The following is a 24,716-nucleotide window of genomic DNA, read 5'->3' as shown; positions in this document are numbered from 1 at the left end:
TGGCATGCAATGCTTAAAGGGGACACTTCTAACATTACGTAATAGGTTCAGTCAAGCAAACTTTAGATTTGGTAGGTAAGAATTTCTACTTATTTCTCCTCCTCTGCTGGCCAGTACTCGCTGCCAGAACCATGGCAAAGCTTTAGGAAAGAAGTGGTCTTCCTGAGAGAGGACAATTAATCTAATTAGAGGTGAGTGTTACTAAGTGGGTGACCCATCGTGAAAATCCCCCATGGCCAACAGTGTCCCCATCCTAACAGCGGGTACTCTGTGGATGAGGAGGATTGTGGCTGCAATGGTCATCCTCATGCAAAGTGTGTCATGAACCATGGCTCCCAGTGGCACAGAGGAAGAGAGTAGAAATGAAAGGCTGAATTAATCAATTAATGCAATGTTCTGGAGACACCATAACCGAGTACCCCTGGGCTAGCATCTTGGAGCATACATGCTACATAAAATTCCCTGGCGACACAGCACATATGTCCCATTGCTACAGCCAAGGTAATGAAGGCAGGGGGGCATTAAGTGCAGAATTCTCCTGTATCATTTTCCTATTATCCTTAGAGATTTCAAATTGCTTTTGGTGTTTTTCTAGTGGCTTGGTGGTGGATTATTTCTTTCTCTGCTCCAACACCTTATCTCCCAGAAACACAAATATCTCACTGCATAGCAATACTGTCAGATCTATGTTTAGGAGAAGAAACTCCATACAAAGGGCTCTCCCCAGGGAGTTTTAAAGGGCAGGCTAATGCATCTGCTAAATCAGTAGAACCTGTTGCCACGGGTGCCATTGTGAGCCTGGTAGACTATTACAGTAACTTACAATTTGTCTCATACATTGGAGCGGTGTGGTGAGGAAATGTCAAATACTTAGTCAGCATGGGTTATATCTAAGAAAGTAATAGTATCACAGTGGTTAGGAACAGAGGCAGCTAGAGATGGACTCACAAAGTTCAAACTCCAGCTTTGCTCTTGACTAGCTGTACAACCTTGGGCAAGTGACTTCACTTCTCTGTGTGTCAGTGTCCTCATCTGCAAAAAAGGGTTGATAATAATAGAGTCTATCTCATGGGGTTGTTAGGATTAAGTGAGATAATGCATGGTTTCTTTTTCCTCAGTGCTTGGAGCAGCTCCTGGCCCAGAGGAAGCACTCAATCCTGACACTTGTTATCAGTATAGTAGCACAAAGTGTTTTGTGTGGTACAAAAGGGAACTAATCAAGCCTCTGCCTTCCAAGGCCTTGCAGTCTATAGGGGCTGGCCAAAGGAATGCACGTAAAAGGAGTCCGAGCAACTCAGGACAGTCCCCATAGCACATCGGGATGCAGAGGACATTGGGATGCAAGTCGGGATGAATCCAAGTGGTTCAGGGAGGCCCTCGATTTCCATCAGGAAGGGACTTTAGGCATCCGCAGGGAAGGTGAACAAGAACTTGAATGACTTTTTTGCCCCCATTTCGAGAGAGGGTACTCATTATAATGTACATTCAGATTCACATCCTCACTGATATACACTGTTTTGGTGAAATGAAATAGGCAAGTTGGAATTACCTCATTGAAGAGTAGAAAACACATAGGCTGTGTTTAACCTAACAACGTAGAGTTTGTGACCTGGTGTAACCCCATCTGAGGTGTGAGGGAATTCCAGGGTGACTTGTGTATATTGGCCCAAGTATGCATTCTGTCATAAGAAACTACATTTAGGCTGGGCCACTAGTGATGGCCAACATATTTTCCACAGGCCCAGCAATATGCGTATGAGAGCCCTGCTTTTAATTTTTCTTTCCTCTTTTTCTTTTACTTTAAAAAAATTAAATATTATGTAAAATTCTACTCACTAAACTATTACAAAGATAATAAATGTAGAAAGAGATGGAAGGACATAAGAGAAACAAGTAACACTTGCCCATCATCTCCCTTTACTCACCCAAAGTAAAGCTATTACCATTGCTTTAACATTTCCTGTGTCTATTTCAGCATGGATAAAGTGTATGAGAGTATTGCCTATGCAGACCCATTTTTGCTGCAGTGGAATCACACTCTACATTCTTAACCACTACTTGTATTGTTATAAAATATCTTGGACTTGGTTCCATATCCACACATACAGATCTACTTCGTTCTTCTAATGTCTGCATAGTATTCCATTATAATGCTCATGGCTTTTAAGATTCCATTCTTATTTCATCTGGCTAAGGAGAAAAGGATGGACAAGTGAGAAACAAAAAAGACCATGGGTGAGGGGAAGAGGTATCGAGACTACTAAAGGCGTACAGTGGAAGGACACAGTCTTAAAACAGTGGCACTAAATTTCAGCATCCATTGGGTTACAGCTTTCCAGCATAAATAAAATAAAGGCAAGTTTTAGGTCTCAGCCACAGTCCAGCTCTTCCCAACACTTCTGTAACCAGAAACCATGCTTAATTTACTAGAGTCCTTTGGGGATTTAAACAGCGCATGGATACAGCGGAGCAGTGGATGCTATTTCGACTTTCAAAAAGTTTGGCAAGCTTTTAAACCCAAAGCGTTTTTTAAAAAACTTGAGTCACCCTGGGATTGGGGAGCAGTGTTTAGTCCTGCTCCTTATCCAGGGTTTGGAGATAAGAAACAAAAAAATAGAATGAAGGGGGGCACTTTCCTGAATGGCAGAAAATAATACAGTGTGGCCGCAAATGATCAGCCTTGGGACTAATTTGAGTTAATGCCTATAAATGATGTGGCCGAGGGAGTATAGAGCAAAATCGCTAAGTTGGCACATGTCTTTACACTATTCCAGTGAGGCTAATAAACTTCAGCAAAACATTTGTTTTGTAGGAGTAGGCATAAAAGGGGACAGCGAGATTCAATATGAACAAGTCTAAGGAAATGTCTCTAGGGGCATATTCCTGAAGTTCATTTCAGAAGATCTCTAATGAGCCTTCGACTTCTTTATCTGTGAATAGGATCTCTACTTCAGGCATTAATAGGAGGAAAGAAAGAAAAGGTGGAGTTGGTGCTATCATCAGAAGGGAGATGATATTTAAACAGCATTATGAGAATATAAAAAAGGAGGCTAGTAGTGAGCTGACCGCCACCAAAGATACCAATAATGTTGCTTTACATTTCTTTGATACAGCCCCAAAGGCAATTGGTATTTGGGGGTCAGCGATCTGTGTATTCACTAACTTTTGTTTAAGTGAAATATTTTAGGCTACCATTTTAGAAGAAATGCAATTAAGCATTTCCTTCACTTTCCTACAAAATATTTGCCTTTTCAGAGAATGATTTTTAATTATGACAGTCAGAACTGCATTTCCTGACCTCTTCTGCTACCACTCATGTTTTTCAAAGCATGTCCTTAATACTGACAGATGCATCACATGATGGAAGGAAACACCTAACAGAATCAGATCAATGTCTTCTGTAGCTGGGAAATTTTCAGCAATAAAAAGATAACGAGGTCTGTGCTATCTACCTCACAGTGTGGTTGAGAAGCTCAAATAAGCTGAGTGACATGAAACTGCTTTGTAAAGTGCTGTGCGCAAAGTATAGTAGTACTATTAGCTAGTCATTGCACGTGATAATTTGGGATTAGAAATATAAATTGATTAAATTCTAGGAAATGAAGCTTTATAGCTATTCTTGAAAATGCACAGAGATCAATATACAAGGATGTTCTTTGTGGCATTGTTTATATTAGCAAAAGATTAGAAGTAACTCAATGGTTAATCAGTAAAGGATACGTAAATTATGATCTATGTGTACAAAGGAAGAAGAACAAGGCAGTTATTTATGTTCTGACATGGATATGGGTCTTAGATATATATTAAGTGATAAAAAGTTGCAAATCAGTATGACTAGTATGATTCTTTTTTTGTTTAAATTTATGTTTTAGTATATGCATGTGAAAACCTGTAGATTATCTATCAAACTATTAACCATAGGTCTCTCCTAGGAGGAGAGGATGATAGGAGAACCTTTACTTTATGCTTTGTTTCTTTCTGTATTGTTTGAATTGTTTACAATGAGCACTATTTTTTGTAATTAAAAATACGAATGAAAGAAATATAAATTTGCCCTTAACCTGACTAGCCTATTATAATTGGGGGAAGGAAAAGTGTATAATGTGAAGGCCAATTTATGTGGCAAATGGCTTGGGAAGGCTTCCTGAAAAGAAACACAGCTCTGAGGCCTGCGGGAAATGATGGGAGGAGTAACTAAAGGAGAAGGAAGAAATAAAGAACTGCAAGAATCTTTCTCCTTCCAGCGAGTAGAAGGCACACTCAGAGTTAAGGTCCTCCCCGTGTGCTTCCTGCGCCAAGACCCAGATCTCATTTAGCATAGCACTTACCGCTCCGTGGTGTCATTGGCCCTACTCTTCTGGACTCCCCACTAGACTGAGAGCACCAGGAGGGCAGGGACTTGGTCTTATTCACTGTTGTGTCCCTAAGAGCTAGGAAAAAAAAGAACGTTGAATTAATGTTTGTTGACTGTTGAATGAACGTTCTCTATTGCAAGTAGACTCTGTCTATAGGGGTTTTCTTTTGCACCATGGAGTCATCCCATGGCTTAAACAGCTGGAGGGAGGCGGTGGTCAGCCTGGCTGCTGGCGCCCAGTATAGTCAGCTCTCACTATGCTGGGGACTCTCTTTTGACAAACCTTTTCTTTACCTTCCCCTTTCCAGATACAGCCAAAAGGCAGCAAGGAATGGAATGAAAAATCAGTTCAACCTCCATGAGCTGAAAATGAAGGGCCCTGAGCCAGTGGTCAGTCAAATTATTGACAAGTTGAAGCACATTAACCAGGTAGGTGGTGGAGCCATCAAAAGTGGGAACAGCAAAAACATGAGGGACGGATGGCGTTCACTTTTGTCTTGGGCTTTGGGGGAGGCAGCCGTTCACGTTCTTCAGAGATTCTCTCTGCTAACTAGGACTTCTGACCCTTGCTTTCCACCCCACTTTTAAATTATAAAGACAATATTGTAATATTTGAGAAAGTTTTCAAAATAGTAAAAAATATTTCTTAGCACTCTATCCTGGCTGTGTTCATGTTTGTATGATCTTTTATAATATTTGTTCGGAAAAGCACACTCAGAGACTTTTTACGTAACTTATACAGGTGATTTATAGTTCTTAAAATTAACACTAGATTGGAAACACTTTTTCCTGTTGTCACAAATCTTCATGCTCATCGTTTTTTTGTGGTTGGGTTAAGATTCCTTGAAGTATTCATCATAATTATTCAGCCTGCTTTTACTGGACATTCAGATGGCTTCTAATTTTTTACCATCATAAATAAAGTTCCCTGTTCATGCATAGAGCTGTCTCCTGGTCTTAGATCACTTTCTTAAAATACTGGAGTTATTGAGTCAAAGGATATGACCATGTTAATGCATGTTTCCAAATTGCTTTCCAATGGGCATGTATCAGCTTTCACTGCCACCAGCAAGGTACAAAAGGACCAGCTTCACTGCACCCTTGCCAACTTCTGACTCACAGCCTTGCACAGACACCCACAGATTCCCTTGACCTGAATGCAGAGTTTTTCCTCTCAGAGGAGTTTAGCAGCTAAGACACAAATAGAAGTTAGTTGTACCATCTGCTTGTGATTGCTCTGTGGCCACAAAAAAAAAAAAGCGCCACCCAAAATGCCACAATGTACCAAAGTAACAATGTTCCTGCCCCATGATCCATGGGTGGGAGGGTCCTGGCAGCACTGACTTCTATTTGTAGCCTAGGAAGAGCTTAATGAAACTAAAACCATGCAAGGACAGAGGTTTCTGTATGAAGAGATTGTCATGATTTTGTCTTTTAATACAAAATTTAGGAGTGAAATTTTTGTGGTTCTTAGAAAATGTTCAGAAGGGCTTTTGACTAGTGGTGTTTTTCAGCACAAATGGTGTGAAAGTGTTTACAATGTGCTTGGGTGTGACTCCTCCAGTGCCAAATAAAGTACTGTGCACTCAGTGAGCACTTAATACATTGTTGTTATTGATGCTGAGAACAGGATCATGGCAGTATTTGCAAATCAGATCCTTCTTTCTGTGAACTCACAACCTCCCTAAGTTCTATGAAGCCTGGCTAGATACATTATGATTATTTCAAAACCCATGTCTGAAGGGTTCAGAGCACAATGTAAACCACTTAGAGCTGAACTGAGGGCATGGTATGCTTCTCCTGGGGACAATGACAGTATTGTCCTCTGCATTATTTCCAAATTATCTCAAACCAATTGGGTCCGGGGGCCTCAGTTCAACTGATTAGCCCCCAGCACTGGTGAGGCCAAAATCTCAGTGTCCATCACTATGTCCCTAATCTTGAATGAAGAATACTGTGAATGGATCTCTTTGGTCAACAGACCTTAAGGAATACCTACTATGTGCTCAACCAGGTGCCAGGGAGTTTGAGGATTCACAAGAAGTCTAATCCTCTGTTTTCACAGCTTTGTTGGAGTGGATGTACAAGCCTAGAAAGTACTTAAATAAAGATAAAAGGTAGCCTATGATGAAGAGCAAGGCTGCTCCTCAGTTTTGGGTGTTGTGCTTAGGCCCATGGTGGGCTAGGCTAGTGTGAGAAGGAGTCCAGAGAGGGGCGAGGGTTAGCATCTACCATAACAATGAGTAGGAAAGGCAAGCGAGTAGCAGGCGTAAGAAAGATCAGAGTACTATGGATGGACCCCCCCCCCCCCCCCCGGAAGAAGGGAAATCTCATTGGACATGGGCCTCTCTCTGATCCAACGGGCACTAAAAGTATTTATGGCAAGCCCTTTTAGCAAAGACTTGAGGTACTTGATATTAATACTATGGGAGACCTTGTGGGATAGGCCTTGGGTTCGGTTGGACCTGAATTCAGCTGTGGATCTTACTAGATATGTAACCTTGGGCAAATCATTCAATGTCTCTGAGCTTTAGTTTTCTCATCCGTAGCATATAAAGATATCAAAACCTCCCTTACAAGCTTTTTGTGAAGATTAGAAATTATACAGATAAAATATATGTATATACACCCATTATATAAAACTTACATATAATATAAATTTTAAATGTATGTTTTACATATGTACACAAATATATATAATTGCATGTGCATGACAGATAATAAGTGGCAATTAAGATTGTGATATTCAGGATTTTCTCTATAGGCAGGACTTGAGATTGGAAGGGAGTAGTATTCCAGTACTTTCTGCCAGTCTAATTCTGCTCTCCCAGTTTTGTGTGGCTGCAGATCCCTTTAACGCATCTCTTCTCTCCCATATTATATTTCCTTCTGTTTCTTTCCTCTAACTTCTAGCCACAAAAGCTGAAACAACTTCAAAAGTAGGAAGTGTATGTTGTCAGACTCAGAAAGGTCACCATCACAATTCCTTTCTCGTACCTCTGCCATGAATGTGTGTGAACATTTTTTGTTCCCTTATGAATACCACTGAGCAACCAGTTAATTCTCACTGATAGACCAGTTTTACTTGTTCAAGTTGAGCTGTTAAAATTGGGTGGGCTCCAGACACCCACACCGATTTTTTTTCTCATCTGTGTTGCTTTGCATGGCCAAAAGACATTATTATCAAACTTTCAGTCAAATTCATATTTTGGCCATAATTCCATCTGAAAGAGAGACACTTTAGGGAAGTCATAAAGAAGAAAGTTATATAATGCTGATGATGTTGATGGTGATAATAATGATAATGTACTGTATTTGTATAGCATTTACCCATATTTCAAAGTGATTTCATTTGCCAAAAGTCTAACCGCTTGTACTGGAGAACATATGCAACCTGAAATTGTATAAGATATAGTACTGTCATGGAACCATTCTTTTCAAGAACTCATTGTTACCCTTGCACGGTATTTCACCCTCACTACCCCCTGGGAGGTAAGTGATGAATAGTGTTTAGCCCTTTTTTATGGCTAGGGAAACTGAGGCAGAAAGCCATTAAAGGCTGTGTGGGCATGCTGCCAGAACATCCAGTGAGTTCAGTTGAAAATTCAATCAATCATCAAGATGTTTTCTATGCACTGCCAAACATCTGGATTCACTGAATGCCTGACTAAATTGTCTTAAAGTTGTAGTGATGGGGCGGTGGAATCTAGCTAACTTGCCCAAGCTCACATGTAACTGAGTGGTGAATCTAGGAGAGTAATGTCCTTTTCCTAAGTCCCTGGCTGGGCACTGCATCTATTAGACTATAGTACAGTGCTCCAACATACACATCTATAAATACAGAGATCCCTCTCTCTATGCATGTGTACCCATGTGTGTCCAACCAGATGGTCTGTAGCTAGGCCATTTATGAGCACATCCCAAAATAACTCCTCACTCTCTTCCATGAAAATTCTCAGCTGCCTTCATTCAGGTTATGGTTGCTGTTGATAGCACTGGAAATAATATACTCACTGAGGGAATAAAGCAACATTACTTCTATATTGACAGTCCCATGGTGTAACCTTGAGGGGATGGGTTCAGGGTCACGCCTGGGCCCCTTTCCTGGGAAGGCCTGCAGGTGTGGAATGTCCTTCCCTCCTCCTTCCAAGCCAGAGTTCATGTGTAACATTCCCATGATTGGAAATGAGAACCTTTTTTTTTCTTTTCAGTTTCTAATTTGTGTGAGGATTTATTGTCTTGTGTTAGGAGAGGAACTGAACTGTTTTAAGTCCTTAATGTTGGTCCTGGAATTTGCTGGGCCGTATCGCTTTAAAAAAGAGAGAGTGAAACAAGTTTTGTTTTTGTTAGTATTCTGCTCTAAGGCTCCTACATGGAGAGAAGACTCCACAGATACCAAGAAAGATTGCAATACATTCTTAGCGGTCTGATCCTGTGGGCCATTTGCCCTCTGACCCAGTTTTGCTGGTAACAGTTTTCTCGCACTTTAAGAGTAGCTGTGTACTTAGTGCTAATTTAGCAGCCCCTAAGCTGCTATAGAAGTTATTGTTCCCGAGGAAAATCCAGCCACTTATTGTTTTTCCCCAGTTTCAGTGCAGGTTCAAATGAAATTGCAGAAATTGTTTTCTTGTCCGTTGTAAGCGGTTGAAGCCAGAGCAGTCAATACCTGCTCATTTGGTGTCAGTGCTTTTCATTCAAAGTTGGATAAAATCTCATCTGTTTGGGATGGTTGAAATGTCCTGCTGAATGGTGGGGAAGTGGACGAGATGGCCTCTTAAGATTCCTTCCAGCCCTGTGATTCGGTGATTTGTAGCTCAAGGTCAGGCTTTAACCCAGCACCCTCTTGTGAACAAGTCTTGTGACTTTATTCTCTGCTCTGCCACTCTTTTTAAAACACCCTGTTCCCAGGTCACCCTTTTCCACTTTGTAACCTCTCATCTTTTCAGAGATTGTTCCCTTCCCACCAGTCTTCCGGCCTGGGCAGATGGAACTCAAACTTGCCCTTCCCCCAAGCCAATTCTTCTGTTCTACTGACTTATTCTCATTAGGCTATGAAAACATTAAACTATAAAAACACTTTTGCATTTATCACCCCTAAGTTTCCCTCCTCCAGGGCCAGATAGGTGACCTGTCTTCAATTCATGTTAGCCACATGACTCCATATGAATAATAATAATTCTGCCATATATTTGCATAGTATGATCCAGTTTGTAAAGTTCTCTCATGTACATTAGAAAAATTGGTCTTCACAGTGGCTCTGAGAAGCAGGCATTACTGCCCACACTTAGCAGATAAGAAGCTGTGGGCACTAGCTGTAAGCAGTGGCAGTAGAACTAGGATGCCAGGCTACCCATTTCAGTCTCTGCTTTGAAGACATGGCCATGCCTTGCCATGATTAGCAAGATCCACACATAAAAAGATGTGCAGAAACACCTGAATTTGTCTAACAATTTCCAAGTCCCTAAGCCAGTAATTTCTATGGTCTGAAGCTCCAAAATCGGCAAAGCAAGAATCAGCAAGTTATTTACCAAATCTCAACTTGGACAAGCTTTAGGAAAGTAACTGCCATTCTGTGTGCAAGAAAACTGAAGCACCTTGTGACATAGGTTTGAGACACAGTAGCAGGCAAACTTTCTGTGAGCTATCCTGAATCCACAAAATGGTATTAAATGGTCAAAGAAAAATTTTAAATGTACAGCACATGGTGGAATATCTCCACTTCCATCTCCCTCTGTAAACACCTGAAAAGTATTTTTAAGGTGCCTAGTGGATGACTCTGGTAGCATGAAAAGACTCTACCTTTTGAAATAGAAAGTTAACATTTTTAACAAGTTAATTAGTAAAGTCACTGGTGTCAGAGAAGTTCCCAGGACGTTCCTGAGCATGTGATTTTTCCAAAACAATCTTTAAATGAATCTCAGGCATGATAGAAAACACACCTAGGAACTTGTTTGATAGTCTTCTCACAGTAAAACCAGTGAGAGCCATAAAACTCTGGCCTAGTCCAATGGTTGCCAGAAAAGCCAACATTGATCTAAAATTTCTAAGTAAAAAGAGAGACTTTTTGAGAATCAAATTTAAATAAAAGGCCTTTCCAAATATAATTATGATCCAGTGTCTGTCACACTTCTTCACATACAACTAGCATGGCAGAACTCTAGACATTGCTATTTCTATACGGAGCCAGAATGTATGTGTGTGTGAAAGACAGAGTATCTACAATGGCATGTTAACAAGAACCACTGAATGACTTCCGAGTTACAAAAGGACAATGTGGGTTGGCCTTTAAACACCAGACTTGGACTCTGTGGAGCTAAACATTATTTCATGAAGTAAAAGAGAATTAGCTGATGCCTTCCAAACACATTTATCATTAAAAAATCTTCTGTCATTTTGCTTAATAGCCTGAAAAATAATTACAATGTCTAGTGGCTTTGGGGAGCATGTGTTTTTAATATCTTAATTACTATGTACAATTTAATAACACTGCACCAGGAAGAATTCCTAAGTATTTCATATTAAAGTTCTTGAAAATGAGCTATTTGCTGTATTTAGAATATACAGGATTAAAGGTACTTGAATGGGGTCATGTATTTTAGTCTTTGCATGTTAAATTAAATTACTTAAAAACGGAAGATGAGTCAGGAGTGGTGAACCAAAATGTTGGTAATAGTGTTGTGGTAGTCTTGATTTAGCAATAAAGAAAATATATTCTTTTTTTATTGCAGTATTGTACTCATTCAAAAATTTGCATTTGAGTTAAATGTATTGGAGGTGTTAGCTCTAGAGAGACAAGTTGTGCATGTGAAAAGGGAATTCTATCAAACTATAAAGGCTATCAGGTTGACAAAGTTGTATGTTTCCAAACTATCTATGAAATCCATAGGGTCTCATATTCTATTTACATTTACCTACCGGCCAAATGAGACACAGCATTTCTTTAATAAATGGTTACAAACAGTTGCTCTCTACCCCCATAAACTTTGACCGTAAGTAGTATGTGGGTGTATGTAAGTTCAAATTCTGTTTGAGAAAATTCAGACATAACTTTTTACCTAGATATATTTCTATAACTTGCATCTGGACTGTCAGCTCCTTAAGCCTGGGATCACACATATAATTATGTTGCCTGTAGCACCTAATGCATCATATACAGAGTAGACACTCATATAATATATACAATATTATAGCAATCAATTCACTCAAAGAATTCAACCTTCGCTGCCCTCAATTTATTTCTGATTTTAGATTCAACTTAAGTCACTTTCACATTCACTGTCAATCATTTTCTGTGCTAAAGGGTAGGCTTACATAAGTGCAGGGTTAGCAGAGGCCTTCAGGTCATAATGTCCAACTCTCTGAATTTACAGATGAGGAAATTAAAGCCAAGAGAGGGAAATGAGTTATCCAAAGTCATACCGCCAGTAAATGACAAAGCTGTCATTTACATGGACAGGAAAGTGAACAGATCAATATTCTATAGTGCCGCTGCTCTGCTCCTAAAGGCTCTTGCATAGTGCAAACACGCTCGCAAACAGGCAAGCACGTTTTCTTACATAGTTCTCCCAATCACAGCAAAAGCCTATATTTCAGCAGTTCATCTTTGGAACAAAAAGCAGAAGAACATGAGGCATGGACTTGTGAATTATTTCTCTCTTTTTCTGGATATTAACTAGTGTTTGGTCATAACAAGTACAGCTCAGTGCCTGTTGCTTCATTAAACCCACTGAGCAGTTGCTGCACGTGGGTTGGGTAGGGGCAGGGTCTCTGCAGGGATCACTGAACCAAAAGCAGAGTCAGCAGAACCTGTTGCTCCCAGCCTCCTACCCACGCACAGAGTCTGACTTGGCTCCTGTCCACCCTGGGGACCAGTCGTGCTTTCATTCTCATGCTCTCTACCCCAACTCCTCCACATTCTTGGGCATCTATAATAATTTATCAAGTGCCTTCTCCCTCCTTCCAGAATAGCAAAATAAGCATCACAGTAGTGGACTTATGTGCCAGTGAGCTCAGTTGTTCAGGCAATGCATTCAAATTGTGTTGTATTCAGAGTGTATTCAGACTGTGCTGAGTCCCCCATTTCAGATTTCAACCAGAACACCTACGTTTTAAAAATCTGTTTTACGTATAGGTCTTCCAAGCATAATCCACTTCAGTGAAGGGTTCCAACTGCTCTAACAATAAAAATCTCAGCATGCCCTTTAAGCTAACAGTAAAGGTTTAATCCCATATGAGCCCTTTCTCCATCTGAGAATTCATTCAGTGAATATACTAAATATGTACAGTACACAAGGCAGTCATGGAATGCCTCCCAGTCCCCATCAGTCATCTTCGAATATGATCTGTTGGTTAAAATGGGGACTGAATGGGAGAGTGTGAGTGGCTTGGAGACTTTATTCCTACCGGAAGTGATGTTCCTGTTGTAAGGCCCATGTTCTTGTGCTAGTGAGCCAATGGGGTCTTCTTTGAGGCTGAAGACCAACCCTTCTAAGTTGTCGTTGCCCGTGTCATTAGGATTCTGACAAAATCCTATAGTACAGTTCATCTGTACAGAGCAGACCCTTTTGCCCCTTGATGGCAGTCCCATGTTAATTGGCTCAACCAAATGTGTGGCCTCAGTCCTATATGCCCGTGTTGTTTTGAGAACTTATTCAACAAAGGACCAGGGATGTTCCCATATTCTGTGTGGGCTCACTGTTAGTACTTAGCGAATGTAAAATAATAATAATGGGGTCAATTCTGTCTCCCTGACTACATGCTTTCCTTAGTTATCCATTGCAGTGATTTTGCATAGCAACTGCTAAGTGGCATATTTCCAGCAGTGTTCTAATTAATGCCAAAGTTAAAATGACATTATTATTCATATGCATGGGATTTTATTTGATAATTTCCTAATAGGGATAAAGTATGATCTTGTTTAATTAGTTGATCTAGATAGTATGTTCTTCAGAGTCCATATTTTGCTAGGGTATCACTTTTCAGAGTAGTATCTCTTCTGTATTATGGGCAAGCAGTTGACAAGACAGAAAACCTAAGCGAATTACCATTGTGGTATGTCATAAGTAATGAGGCCCAAGTTCAGATGGGTCATATCCCAGGGCACTGAAGAGTCTTCTGATTATTATCATGGTATTGCTGATAGCAAAATTGGAGTCATCACAACAAATAGAAAAAGAGCCAAAAGACTGAAGACAGGCACAAATTTTTAACTTCACTTTTCTGAAGGGGTGGAAAACGAATTGTAGAAACCTCAAATCAGGGAGCCTGGTATCACATCTTAGCAAACTACTAGACTAAATTCTGGGAGAGCCTTGGATTTTAGAAGCCACCATCATGATTGCGAGGAGCCACTGTGGGCTCACTCAGAAACATTCAAGCCGTTTCCACTTGTGCGTGCATGTGTCTGACCGTACCAGGTCAGAGGCCTGGCACAGACGCGGTATATCTACATTTCAGCAAGGTGTTTGACAGAGATTCCTATGATCAGTTCTAAACAAGTGACAAGAAATGTTGGCTAAGTAATCATATCGTCTGGTAAATGTGTAGGTAATTAACCGTCAAACCTGAAGAGTATTTTCTCAACATATGAGTGTCAGCCTAGAGAGAGGCTTTTGGTTGTTTGCTTTGTACTTGATCCTGACTGCCTAAAGTTTTTAACCAGTGACTTAACTGAAAACAGAGAAGACATACTTCTAATATTTAGTGATGGCCTGAAGCTAGGTGGGGTTAGCTAATATACAGGTAACACAATCAGGATCTAAAAATATCTCAGTAGGCTGGAATGGTAGAGAACACCAGCAAAGTGAAATGTTGCAGGGTTAGATGTAAAGTACAGCATGTCAATTCGCAAACATGACTTCATCAGCACAGTGGGGAAACCCAGCTTAGTAGACATGTTTGTTTTCAGTTATGATGGAAACAGCAGTGAGGAGCATGAAACCTTCACAGGGCAGCCCTTTTGATGTTGTGACCATTACTGGGGAAGGGTATACATGGATCTGTTGGAGTGGAGGAAGGAGAGGCAGGCAGTAAATGGTTAGAGAAATATTATCCATCTGTGAAAAGGTTCAAAAGGACTATTTGGGGATTTTAATGTTCACTGCTGCACATGAGTTTTTGTTAAAGCAATACTACCCGCTTTCGTTCTAAAGTCTTATTGGTATGTGATTTAGAGTTATAGTGAGAAACTTGAGAGCCACAGCATTATGAAATCTAGTTTGGGGGAAAGTACAAAGACTTTAGAGCCAGATAAAGATCTGTGTTAAGTCCCAGATATGTTGCTTTGTAGTTGCCTGGCTTTAAGCCAATTTATTTAACCTCCCTGTACTGGACTTTCCTAATCTATGAAATGGGCATACTACAATCTATCTTGCCAGGTTAGTGCAAGTATCAGAGATAATGTGTGAAGTAACATGCAATAAAATGTAGCTACTCTTTTTTTTCTTCACATTATGATAGTATGAAGTATTAGCACTGGGGAAAGTCAGGAGTGGCCTTTCTAGTGGTTTGATTCTCTGTGCCTCAGTTTATCATTTCTGGAATGGAGAGACTACAATTTTGCTAGTTTAGGGTGTTGTTTAAGTGATTTTAAAATTCTAAATATAATCATCTCAATCCTAAAGACCCTTGAAAACATATATCTAGCCAAACTTTGACAGATTTTTTAACTATTTAGAGTTGAGTTTGGCTGAAAGTAACTGAATGGAAAATGAAGACGATAAAATTTTTTTAATTATATATGTGTGTGTGTGTGTGTGTCTGTGTATGAAGAAGTGTGTGTTTAAATCGAGTTCTTCATATTTTCCCAAGTTTGAACTGTACCCTAAAGTGGAAGAACTATAAATAGGCAGGCTGCCCTTAGAGTACAGCTTAGAGATTTTACCACATGATCCAGATGTCCCATTTTATCTTCAGCCCCACCAGGACCTTTCATGGAAGGGTGGTATCAAGCAAAGAGGCTTCAGAGCTATAAAGTTCAGGGCAAGTTAATCTGCGTTCCTTTTGCATTTTTCTCTCTGGTTGAAGACGGTGAGAGGTTCCTATATTTAAAACCCGGCTGACACAATACCCTCACTGGCAGATGTCCCACAGGAGGTATTTAGAATGATTTTGAGCAACATATAATATGTTTGTGAGCGTATGTGTATTTCACATGCTGACAGAGCAGGAAGAATTCACAGAGCTCGGGGCTACTGAGCTTTCTTGAGACACCATCACTCTCAGCTGTTGTGGTGATGTCACAAATGCCAGGGACACTGCCTAGGCCCCAGTTCCCAAAGCTTGATTTTGCATTGCGGAGCCAAAGGCAGACAAGACCCATTCTATGGGCTCGACCAACAAAGAACTATGGAATTTGTTAGCCGAGGGCTGGGACCAGCGACCACTTGTTGTCTGGCAAAAGGAAAGCTGCTCCCTGCTGCCTGAGCCTTTGTCCCTGCCTGGGATGCCATGGAAAATGGGGAAGGAATCCAGACTCATTAATGAGCTAATACAAAAGCGTAAGCCAAGCCAGAGGCAGTTCATTATAGCTGCGTAGGGATGCTTGAAGGCAGTTGAGAGCTGAAGACTCTCCAGACCAGAGCCCACTGGCGCTGTTGCCTTTGTTCGGCAGACCCAAGTACAGGATAAGGGTACCCTGGTGGGGAGCAATTTCCTTATCACTGATTTCTTTTTTGGGGAATGCCATTCCCTGAGCTATTGTATAGCAAGCTGGTTGATTAATAATTGCAATCTGATAGCCCGTGGTACAGGTTATCATTAGAGCTACAGGTGTCTTGACAAGACGCTGAGATGGAGCTCTGCTCTGAGCTTCTACTTGGTTAAACGGCCTTTGTTCTTATCTGTTGTTCTTGGAGGTCCTTAAACCATGCTACTGTGATTCCGTTTCAAAATGAAACTTATCAAGCAAAAAAAGTACAATAAAATATATATACATAGATATATGTATATATAACATGTATTGTATAATACATATTATAATATGTATAAGTACATATACATATAATTCATATATTTGTACACTCATGTTTATATATTTATATACTATATAATTTATAATATATCTAAATGCATATAATGTGTATATTCATATATATCTGTAAAATCTCCTCAGCGTTTATTTAGCAGTTGTTTATTGAATGCCCATGCTAGGTGTAGTGCTGAGTTTGGTGGGCTGTCGGTAATGACACAGAGAATGCGCGCATGCGCGCACACACACACACACACACACACACACACACTTATCACATATACATACATCATTACCATTTGAATGCATTTGTTCAATTTGGAGCAGCTCTATGTGCCAAGCACAGGGCGGGGGTTGGGGCTGTGGACAGGGATACAGAGATAACTTAAGCACAAGCCTTGCTTCAAGGAGGGTGATGAAAACATACCTACATAACTATAATCCAAGGCATAGTGTAAGTGTCATAGGAGAGCCATAAAGCAAGTAGTATGCTAACCCAAAGAAGGGAAGGATTAACTCCTACCAAGGGAATTAGACAAGACTTCAAAAATAGGTAGCCTTTAAGCCAGGCTTTGAAAGATGAGGAGATTTTTGACAGATAGCGGTTGGAAGGCAGGCTCTGCCTGGCAGAGGAATGTGATGTGAGCAGTGGCACAAAGACATGAAAGTACATCAATAGCCTCATGTGGCTGAAGAACTGAGGCCACAGGCCAGAGTGGAAGAGGATGTCAGCAGTGAAAGATGAGACTGAAAAGGTAGTACAAAATTCGAGAGGGCCATGAATAGTATACTGAAGAATGCAAACTTTACTCTGTTAGCAGCGGAGAGCTGGGGAAGGGATTGGAGCATGAGAGTGACATGGTCAGGTCAGTATTGTATGATGTTAACTCTGCCAGGAGCATGAAGCGTGGTTTGGAGATCAGGAATTAGAGGCAAGGAGTCCAGTTAAGCTTGATAAAGTTTACAGGACAAAGAAGTGAAGTTTGTTATTAAAATTAGATAACCTTCCTTTCTGCTGCCTGATGGAACAGTGTAGGGGATGAGAATTGCTGTGTCCCTAAACTTGGGCTGATCATCTTTTGCCTGTTAGCCACAATATAGGAGGCGCTGTAGTGTCTGGTGCATTTTGGTCTCAGGAGAGAAGGGACCTTTTCCAGGTCCCACAGTAGAAAATTCTAGCACCTCCAGAGATTTGTCCCTCATTGAACCTTAAGAAATTCTCACAATGAGGTATTTAGATTCCCTGATGAATGTGTTAACTATTACTTTTTAATCAATTTGTTACACACTTTTTCTGGCGAGGATTCCAATTAAAAGAGGCCCATTGGCTGTTGAATGTTGAGTGCCATCCGTTCACCAAAGTCTCAAAAAGTACCAAAAGTGTGAGAAAAATTGAGAGAGATTATAGTGTTTTATTTCAGCTGCCACTGTGGGTACTTAGATGTGTTGGAAAGACTACTGTGTTTCGTGACAGCCTCACAAAGAGGAGTAGGGGTACCCGAGGGAAGCAGTGACTGTTCGCCTTCTCCAACCTTCTTAAAGCACATTTTCCCATTTGATGTCAACTACTGTGTTTTTCTAATTATGGCAGCTACTTAGAGGTTGTACTGTTTCCCTAGACTGGTCTCCAAGAACTTTATACACTTTATATATAGGATCCCGCTTGTTAATTTTATTCAAGCATGTGCTGACAGTGAGCTGACCAAGACTGGCTGGCTGACATTCAACACTGCTTTTTCTCTCTACCTTAGCACTCCTGTGCCCTTCCTGATCAGAGCTAATACTACTAAGAAGATAGATAAGGGGTCTCCTGTAGGCAGTGTAGGAGTTTGTTGATAGCACTTCCACGAGGGCAGGGGTTTATCCACCCCACTTACCACTGTACCTTCTGCTTCTAGAACACTGCCTGGCACATAGCAGGTGACCAGTAACTATTGCCTGAATAAGTGAAGGATTCTGTGCCAATTTTTGACATGGCTGTTTTCTTCCAGTTTAGGGAAAATGTCTATAATAACTCTTATCCCATGTCTGTTGCCTCTTTATTTTGGACGCAGCTAACTTGTTTTCTACCTACACAGATGTTTTCCCATTCAGAGATGGAAGGGAATTCTGACCCAGAAGGGATACCCAGCATCTCACCAGTACTTGATTCAGATGATGAGATTTGGGACTTTTGAGCTAATGAGATTTAATGAGATTTTGAACTTAAGAGTTGATGGGGGTAGCGGGTTAAGACTTTGAGGGATGTTGGGATAGGGTAGATGTGTTTTGCACATGGGACAAATGTGAATTGGGGAGAAAATGTACATGTATATACGGAGAGAGCAGAAGAGTAGGGGGGGTTCTTTCCATCATTAAAAAAATTATAAAATGTTGCACTGGGGTTTTGCCTTCAAATTCAGTAGAGAATATTCTAAGTGTACCAAAAGTCATCTAGAGTGGTCCTTCCTTCACTTTAAAAAAATATGTATTTAATTTAATTTTTTCTAGTTTTATTTTCTCGAAGAACCAGCTCTTGGTTTCGTTGATTTCTGCTATTGTTTTATTCTTCTCAATTTTGTTTATTTCTTCTCTGATCTTTATTATGTCCCTCCTTCTGCTGACTTTAGGCCTCATTTGTTCTTCTTTTTCCAGTTTTGATCATTGTGATGTTAGACTATTCATTTGGGATTGTTCTTCCTTCTTCAAGTGTGCCTGGATCGCTATATACTTTCCTCTTAAGACTGCTTTCGCTGCGTCCCACAGAAGTTGGGGCTTAGTGTTGTTGTTGTCATTTGTTTCTATATATTCCTTGATCTCTATTTTGATTTGTTCATTGATCCATTGATTATTTAGTAGCATGTTGTTAAGCCTCCATGTGTTTGTGAGCCTTTTTGTTTTCTTTGTACAATTTATTTCTACTTTTATACCTTTGTGGTCTGAAAAATTGATTGGTAGAATTTCAATATTTTGGAGTTTACTGAGGCTCTTTTTGTGAGCTAGTATGTGGTCTATTCTGGAGAATGTTTCATGTGCACTTGAGAAGAATGTATATCCTGTTGCTTTTGGATGTAGAGTTCTATAGATGTCTATTAGGTCCATCTGTTCTAGTGTGTTGTTCAGTGCCTGTGTGTCCTTACTTATTTTCTTCCCGGTGGATCTATCCTTTGGGGTGAGTGGTGTGTTGAAGTCTCCTAAAATGAATGCATTGCAGTCTATTTCCCTCTTTAGTTCTGTTAGTATTTGCTTCACATATGCTGGTGCTCCTGTATTGGGTGCATATATATTTAGAATGGTTATATCCTCTTGTTGGACTGAGCCCTTTATCATTATGTAGTGTCCTTCTTTATCTCTTGTTACTTTCTTTGTTTTGAAGTCTATTTTGTCTGATATTAGTACTGCAACCCCTGCTTTCTTCTCACTGTTGTTTGCCTGAAATATGTTTTTCCATCCCTTGACTTTTAGTCTGTGCTTATCTTTGGGTTTAAGGTGAGTTTCTTGTAAGCAGCATATAGATGGGTCTTGCTTTTTTATCCATTCTATTACTCTGTGTCTTTTGATTGGTGCATTTAGTCCATTTACATTTAGGGTGACTATTGAGAGATATGTACTTATTGCCATTGCAGGCTTTAGATTCGTGGTTACCAAAGGTTCAAGGTTAGCCTCTTTAGTATCTTACTGCCTAACTTAGCTCGCTTATTGAGCTGTTATATACACTGTCCGAAAATTCTTTTCTTCTCTCCCTTCTTATTCCTCCTCCTCCATTCTTCATGTGTTGTGTGTTTTGTTCTGTGCTCTTTTTAGGGGTGCACCCATCTAGAGCAGTCCCTGTAGGATGCCCTGTAGAGGTGGTTTGTGGGAAGCAAATTCCCTCAGCTTTTGCTTGTCTGGGAATTGTTTAATCCCGCCATTATATTTAAATGATAGTCATGCTGGATACTGTATCCTTGGTTCAAGGCCCTTCTGTTTCATTGCATTAAGTATATCTCATGCCATTATCTTATGGCCTGTAGGGTTTCTGTCGAGAAGTCTGATGTTTGCCTGATGGGTTTTCCTTTATAGGTGACCTTTTTCTCTCTAGCTGCCTTTAAAACTCTTTCCTTGTCCTTGATCCTTGCCATTTTAATTACTATGTGTCTTGGTGTTGTCCTCCTTGGATCCTTTCTTTTTGGTGTTCTGTGTAATTCTATGGTCTGTTCGATTATTTCCTCCCCAGTTTGGGGAAGTTTTCAGCAATTATTTCTTCAAAGAGACTTTCTATCCCTTTTCCTCTTTCTTCCTCTTCTGGTGTCCCTATAATACGAATGGTATTCCTTTTGTATTGGTCCCATATTTCTCTTAGTGTTGTTTCATTCCTGGAGATCCTTTTATCTCTCTCTATGTCAGCTTTTATACGTTCCTGTTCTCTGGCTTCTATTCCTTCAATGGCCTCTTGCATCTTATCCATTCTGCTTATAAATCCTTCCAGGGATTGTTTCACTTCTGTGATCTCTTTCCTGACATCTGTGATCTCCTTCCGGACTTCATCCCACTGCTCTTGCATTTTTCTCTGCATCTCATCCCATTGCTCTTGCATTTTTCTCTGCATCTCTGTCAGCATGTTCATGATTTTTATTTTGAATTCTTTTTCAGGAGGACTGGTTAGGTCTGTCTCCTTCCCAGGTGTTGTCTCTGTGATCTTTGTCTGCCTGTAGTTTTGCCTTTTCATGGTGATAGAGATAGTTTGCAGAGCTGGTACAAGTGACCGCTGGAAGAGCTTCCCTTCTTGTTGGTTTGTGGCCTTCCTCTCCTGGGAGCATAGCGACCTCTAGTGGCTTGTGCTGGGCAGCTGTGTGCAGACAGGGCTTCTGCTTCCTGCCAGGTTGCTATGGGGTTTATCTCCGCTGTTGCTGTCGGCTTGGCCTGGCTGGGGCTGCTCCGTTGGAGGGGGAGCGGCCGGGAGGCTATTTATCTCCGTAAGGGGCCTCTGTTCTCCCTGCTGCCCAGGGGGTTAGAGTGCCCAAAGATCCCCAGATTCCCTGCCTCTGGTCTAAGTGACCTGTCCTGCCCCTTTAAGACTTCCAAAAAGCAGTCTCCAAACCAAAACAACAACAGCAACAATGAGAGAGGGAGCAGAAAAAAAAGAAAAAAAAAAAAAGGAAAAAACACGCAATTTTTTTTTGTCCTCAGGCGCCGGTCCCAGGCACCCGCTCAGTGGTCCTGCTGCCCTGCCTCCCTAGCACCAGGGTCCCTGTCCCTTCAAGGCTTCCGAAAAGCACCCGCCCACCGGTCCCGCAGGGAAAAACGCGCGATATTCTTTGTCCTCAGGCGCTGGTCCCAGGCACCCGCTCACCAATCCCGCTGCCCTGCCTCCCTAGCACCGGGGTCCCTGTCCCTTTAAGGCTTCCAAAAAGCACTCGCCAAAAAGAGAAAAAAAAAGGGGAAAAACGTGCGATTTACTCCATCCTCAGGTGCCGGTCTCAGGCACCCGCCCTCTGGTCCCACAGGGAAAAACGCGCGATATTCTTTGTCCTCAGGTGCCGGTCCCAGGCACCCGCTCACCAGTCCCGCCACCCTGCCTCCCTAGCACCAAGGTCCCTGTCCCTTTAAGGCTTCCAAAAAGCACTCGCCAAATAGAGAAAAAATAAGGGGGAAAACACGCGATTTCCTCCGTCCTCAAGTGCCGGTCTCAGGCCCCCGCCCACCGGTCCCGCAGGGAAAAACGCGGGATATTCTTTGTCCTCAGGCACCGGTCCCAGGCACCCACTCACCAGTCCCTCCTCCCTGCCTCCCTAACACCGGGGTCCCTGTCCCTTTAAGGCTTCCAAAAAGCACTCGCCAAAAAGAGGAAAAAAAAAAAAGGGGTGGAAAAACGTGCGATTTCCTTCGTCCTCAGGTGCCGGTCTCAGGCACCCGCTCACCGGTCCCGCAGGGAAAAACGCGGGATATTCTTTGTCCTCAGGCGCCGGTCCCAGGCACCCGCTCACCGGTCCCGCCACCCTGCCTCCCTAGCAACAGGGTCCCTGTCCCTTTAAGGCTTCCGAAAAGCACTCGCCAAAAAAAAAAAAAAAAAAAAAAAAACTGCTCCGGTTTCTTTCCACCCGCCGGGAGCTGGGGGGAGGGGCGCTCGGGTCCCGCCGGGCCGGGGCTTGTATCTTACCCCCTTCGCAAGGCGCTGGGTTCTTGCAGGTGTGGATGTGGTCTGCATGTTGTCCTGTGTCCTGTGGTCTCTATTTTAGGAAGATTTTTCTTTGTTATATTTTCATAGCTCTATGTGTTTTTGGGAGGAGATTTCCACTGGTCTACTCACGCCGCCATCCTGGCTCTGCCCCCCCCTCTAGTTTTATTAAGGTCTAATTGACATGTAATCCATTATGAAAACTCAAGGTGTATATACAGTGTATTGATTTGATACGCTTACACATTGCAATATGATGCCACCATAGCATTAGCTAATACCTCTTCTCTATCAGGTGACATAGTTACCATTTCTTTTTTATGGTGAAAACACTTAAGATCTTCTCTTTTCCTTCATTTTCTTGAGGAACTTGGTGGAACAGCAGCAAGTCTTCTCTGTGAGTCCTCATTATTTCATTAGGAAGGTCCTCACCGTAATAGAACCAGGAAAGTCCATGTCCTCTCTTCCTGTTATGTCTCCCTTTCCTGACCTTCACTTGGCAGCCACTCCATGGGTCTCGTCCAGTGGAACTGTTGTTGACAGATACCCCGGGCTATGGCCTACTCCCTCCTACCATGCCTATTCTGTCACTGTAAAATATGTATTGAGCAAAGATGGAAAACCTACTGTCTCTGTCAAAGCTCAGCTTGTTGAGGCTTGAAGAGCTGAGATGAAACAGTAATTCATGTGCCTATTTTATTTCTAGATTGCAGTCTTCCTGGGCCCCAAAGTCACATGGTAATTCATGCCTCAGTTATAGGTGGCTAGATATTTGGGGAACTCTAATCTGCAGGTTATGAACCTGAATAAAGCAATTGAAATCTTTAGCACCACTTACACTATTTACACGGATTTCCCATTCTCCAGGTAAGAGTTTCTCTGAGAGAGGGCAGATGGCTCTGTGATCTTATCTACTTTCAGCATATTCCCTGGACCTACTATGTGCCACTCCAAGTTATTACTTCTCTGCTGACACCACTGGTCCTGAACTCTCTTCCCCATAGCCGATCAGGCTCCAAGTGCTTTCAGGTCATTCTTTGTAACATTCTTTGTCTGAGATCCTTTTCCGTCCCTGTGTCATCACCCTAGTCCAGGCCTGCCTAACTTCCCCATCAATCTCTTGTTGGGCACATGGGACTAGAAAAACCAATGAGACACTTGCAACCCTTGGCTTCTAGGGACCCGCACCTTGTTTTTAATTCTTTGTCTTCTTATAGCACTCCAACATGACTTATATTTTTCTCCAACAATATATAATCTCCAACATGACTTATATTTTGCTTTGTATTGTTCTTGTGTTGATCTGTTTATGTAACTTCTGTCTCTTGATGCCTTCCTTTTATAAGTCCCATATTCCCTTGACTCCCACTTATGCCATGCCACCTTCTCTGAGGGAGTGGTACCTCTTTCCCTACAACTCCTCACTCCTTTTCTTCCTAGCCACCCACTCTCATCTTCCACATAATTTAAGAATTTATCTTATAAGGTGATTTTTTTTTCTCTTCTGCCTACAATGGAAAAAAAAAAAGACTTGGAGAAAGACAGGGATCAAGACTAAGTAACACTTATTGAGCCCTTGCTGAGTGCCAATACTCTACTGGGTGTTTTGAAACACCGAGTAAAGAGTGCCATGCTTGCTATACGCGCCTTTCTAGGTTAAAAAACTCTGCAAAATCCATAACTGCTTTTTGCTTGTGATGATGAACAGCAGCACTCTTTCCAAAGCAAAAGCACCAGAAGTTTGGAAAGGAATTTGCAAGTTGTGTTGTAATGCAACTAATCTCCTTCTTCCTGAGAAAGTTGGTTCCTTGCCAGAGTGTTCAATTCAGGCCCTTGCGAACTGGGTGTGTATTTATAGAGGGCCAAATGAGGAAGAGAGCATAATAAACTTTCCTCCCCAGTACAGCAGACAATGGCAAACAATCACCAGGTGAATGCCATGTAGCGTAAAACTTGGGAGCCAAATGCCATCTGTATCTGGCAGCCAGACATCTGCTAGGCTGAAGGACCTTGCTGCCCCTCTAGGCAGCTGATTGAGGTCTGGGGACTCAGAAGTGGTATTCTGGGTGATGGCCAGCCCCCAGAGGTTTTTGGGAACCCTCTCACTGTGGGGGTCTTCTTGGAGATTGGACCCACTAAAATTGCCTCTGAATTCTCCCAAAGACTTAAAGAAAAAATAAGAATCTCTGCATTTAAGTATGTTAACATTTATGAAGCCCTTTTATTTACATGACCACTTTTATTTCTCACAAGCTATT

General features: G+C 41.5%; 1 protein-coding gene across 1 annotated transcript in view; it reads left to right on the top strand.

Annotated features, from left to right (window-relative positions):
• The window catches only part of GPC3 (glypican 3), a 410,784-nt gene that overhangs the window by 304,844 nt on the left and 81,224 nt on the right, over nt 1–24,716 (top strand). Inside the window, exon 6 of the mRNA XM_037016978.2 lies at nt 4,663–4,783. Within this exon, the coding sequence (XP_036872873.1) occupies nt 4,663–4,783 (121 nt within the window). The remainder of the gene's footprint in view (nt 1–4,662; nt 4,784–24,716) is intronic.

The sequence above is a fragment of the Manis javanica genome, chromosome X (assembly GCF_040802235.1).
Source record: "Manis javanica isolate MJ-LG chromosome X, MJ_LKY, whole genome shotgun sequence".
Taxonomy (NCBI): domain Eukaryota; kingdom Metazoa; phylum Chordata; class Mammalia; order Pholidota; family Manidae; genus Manis; species Manis javanica.
Note: the sequence above shows the minus strand (reverse complement) of the source record. Positions and strands in the feature narration are given on the sequence as shown.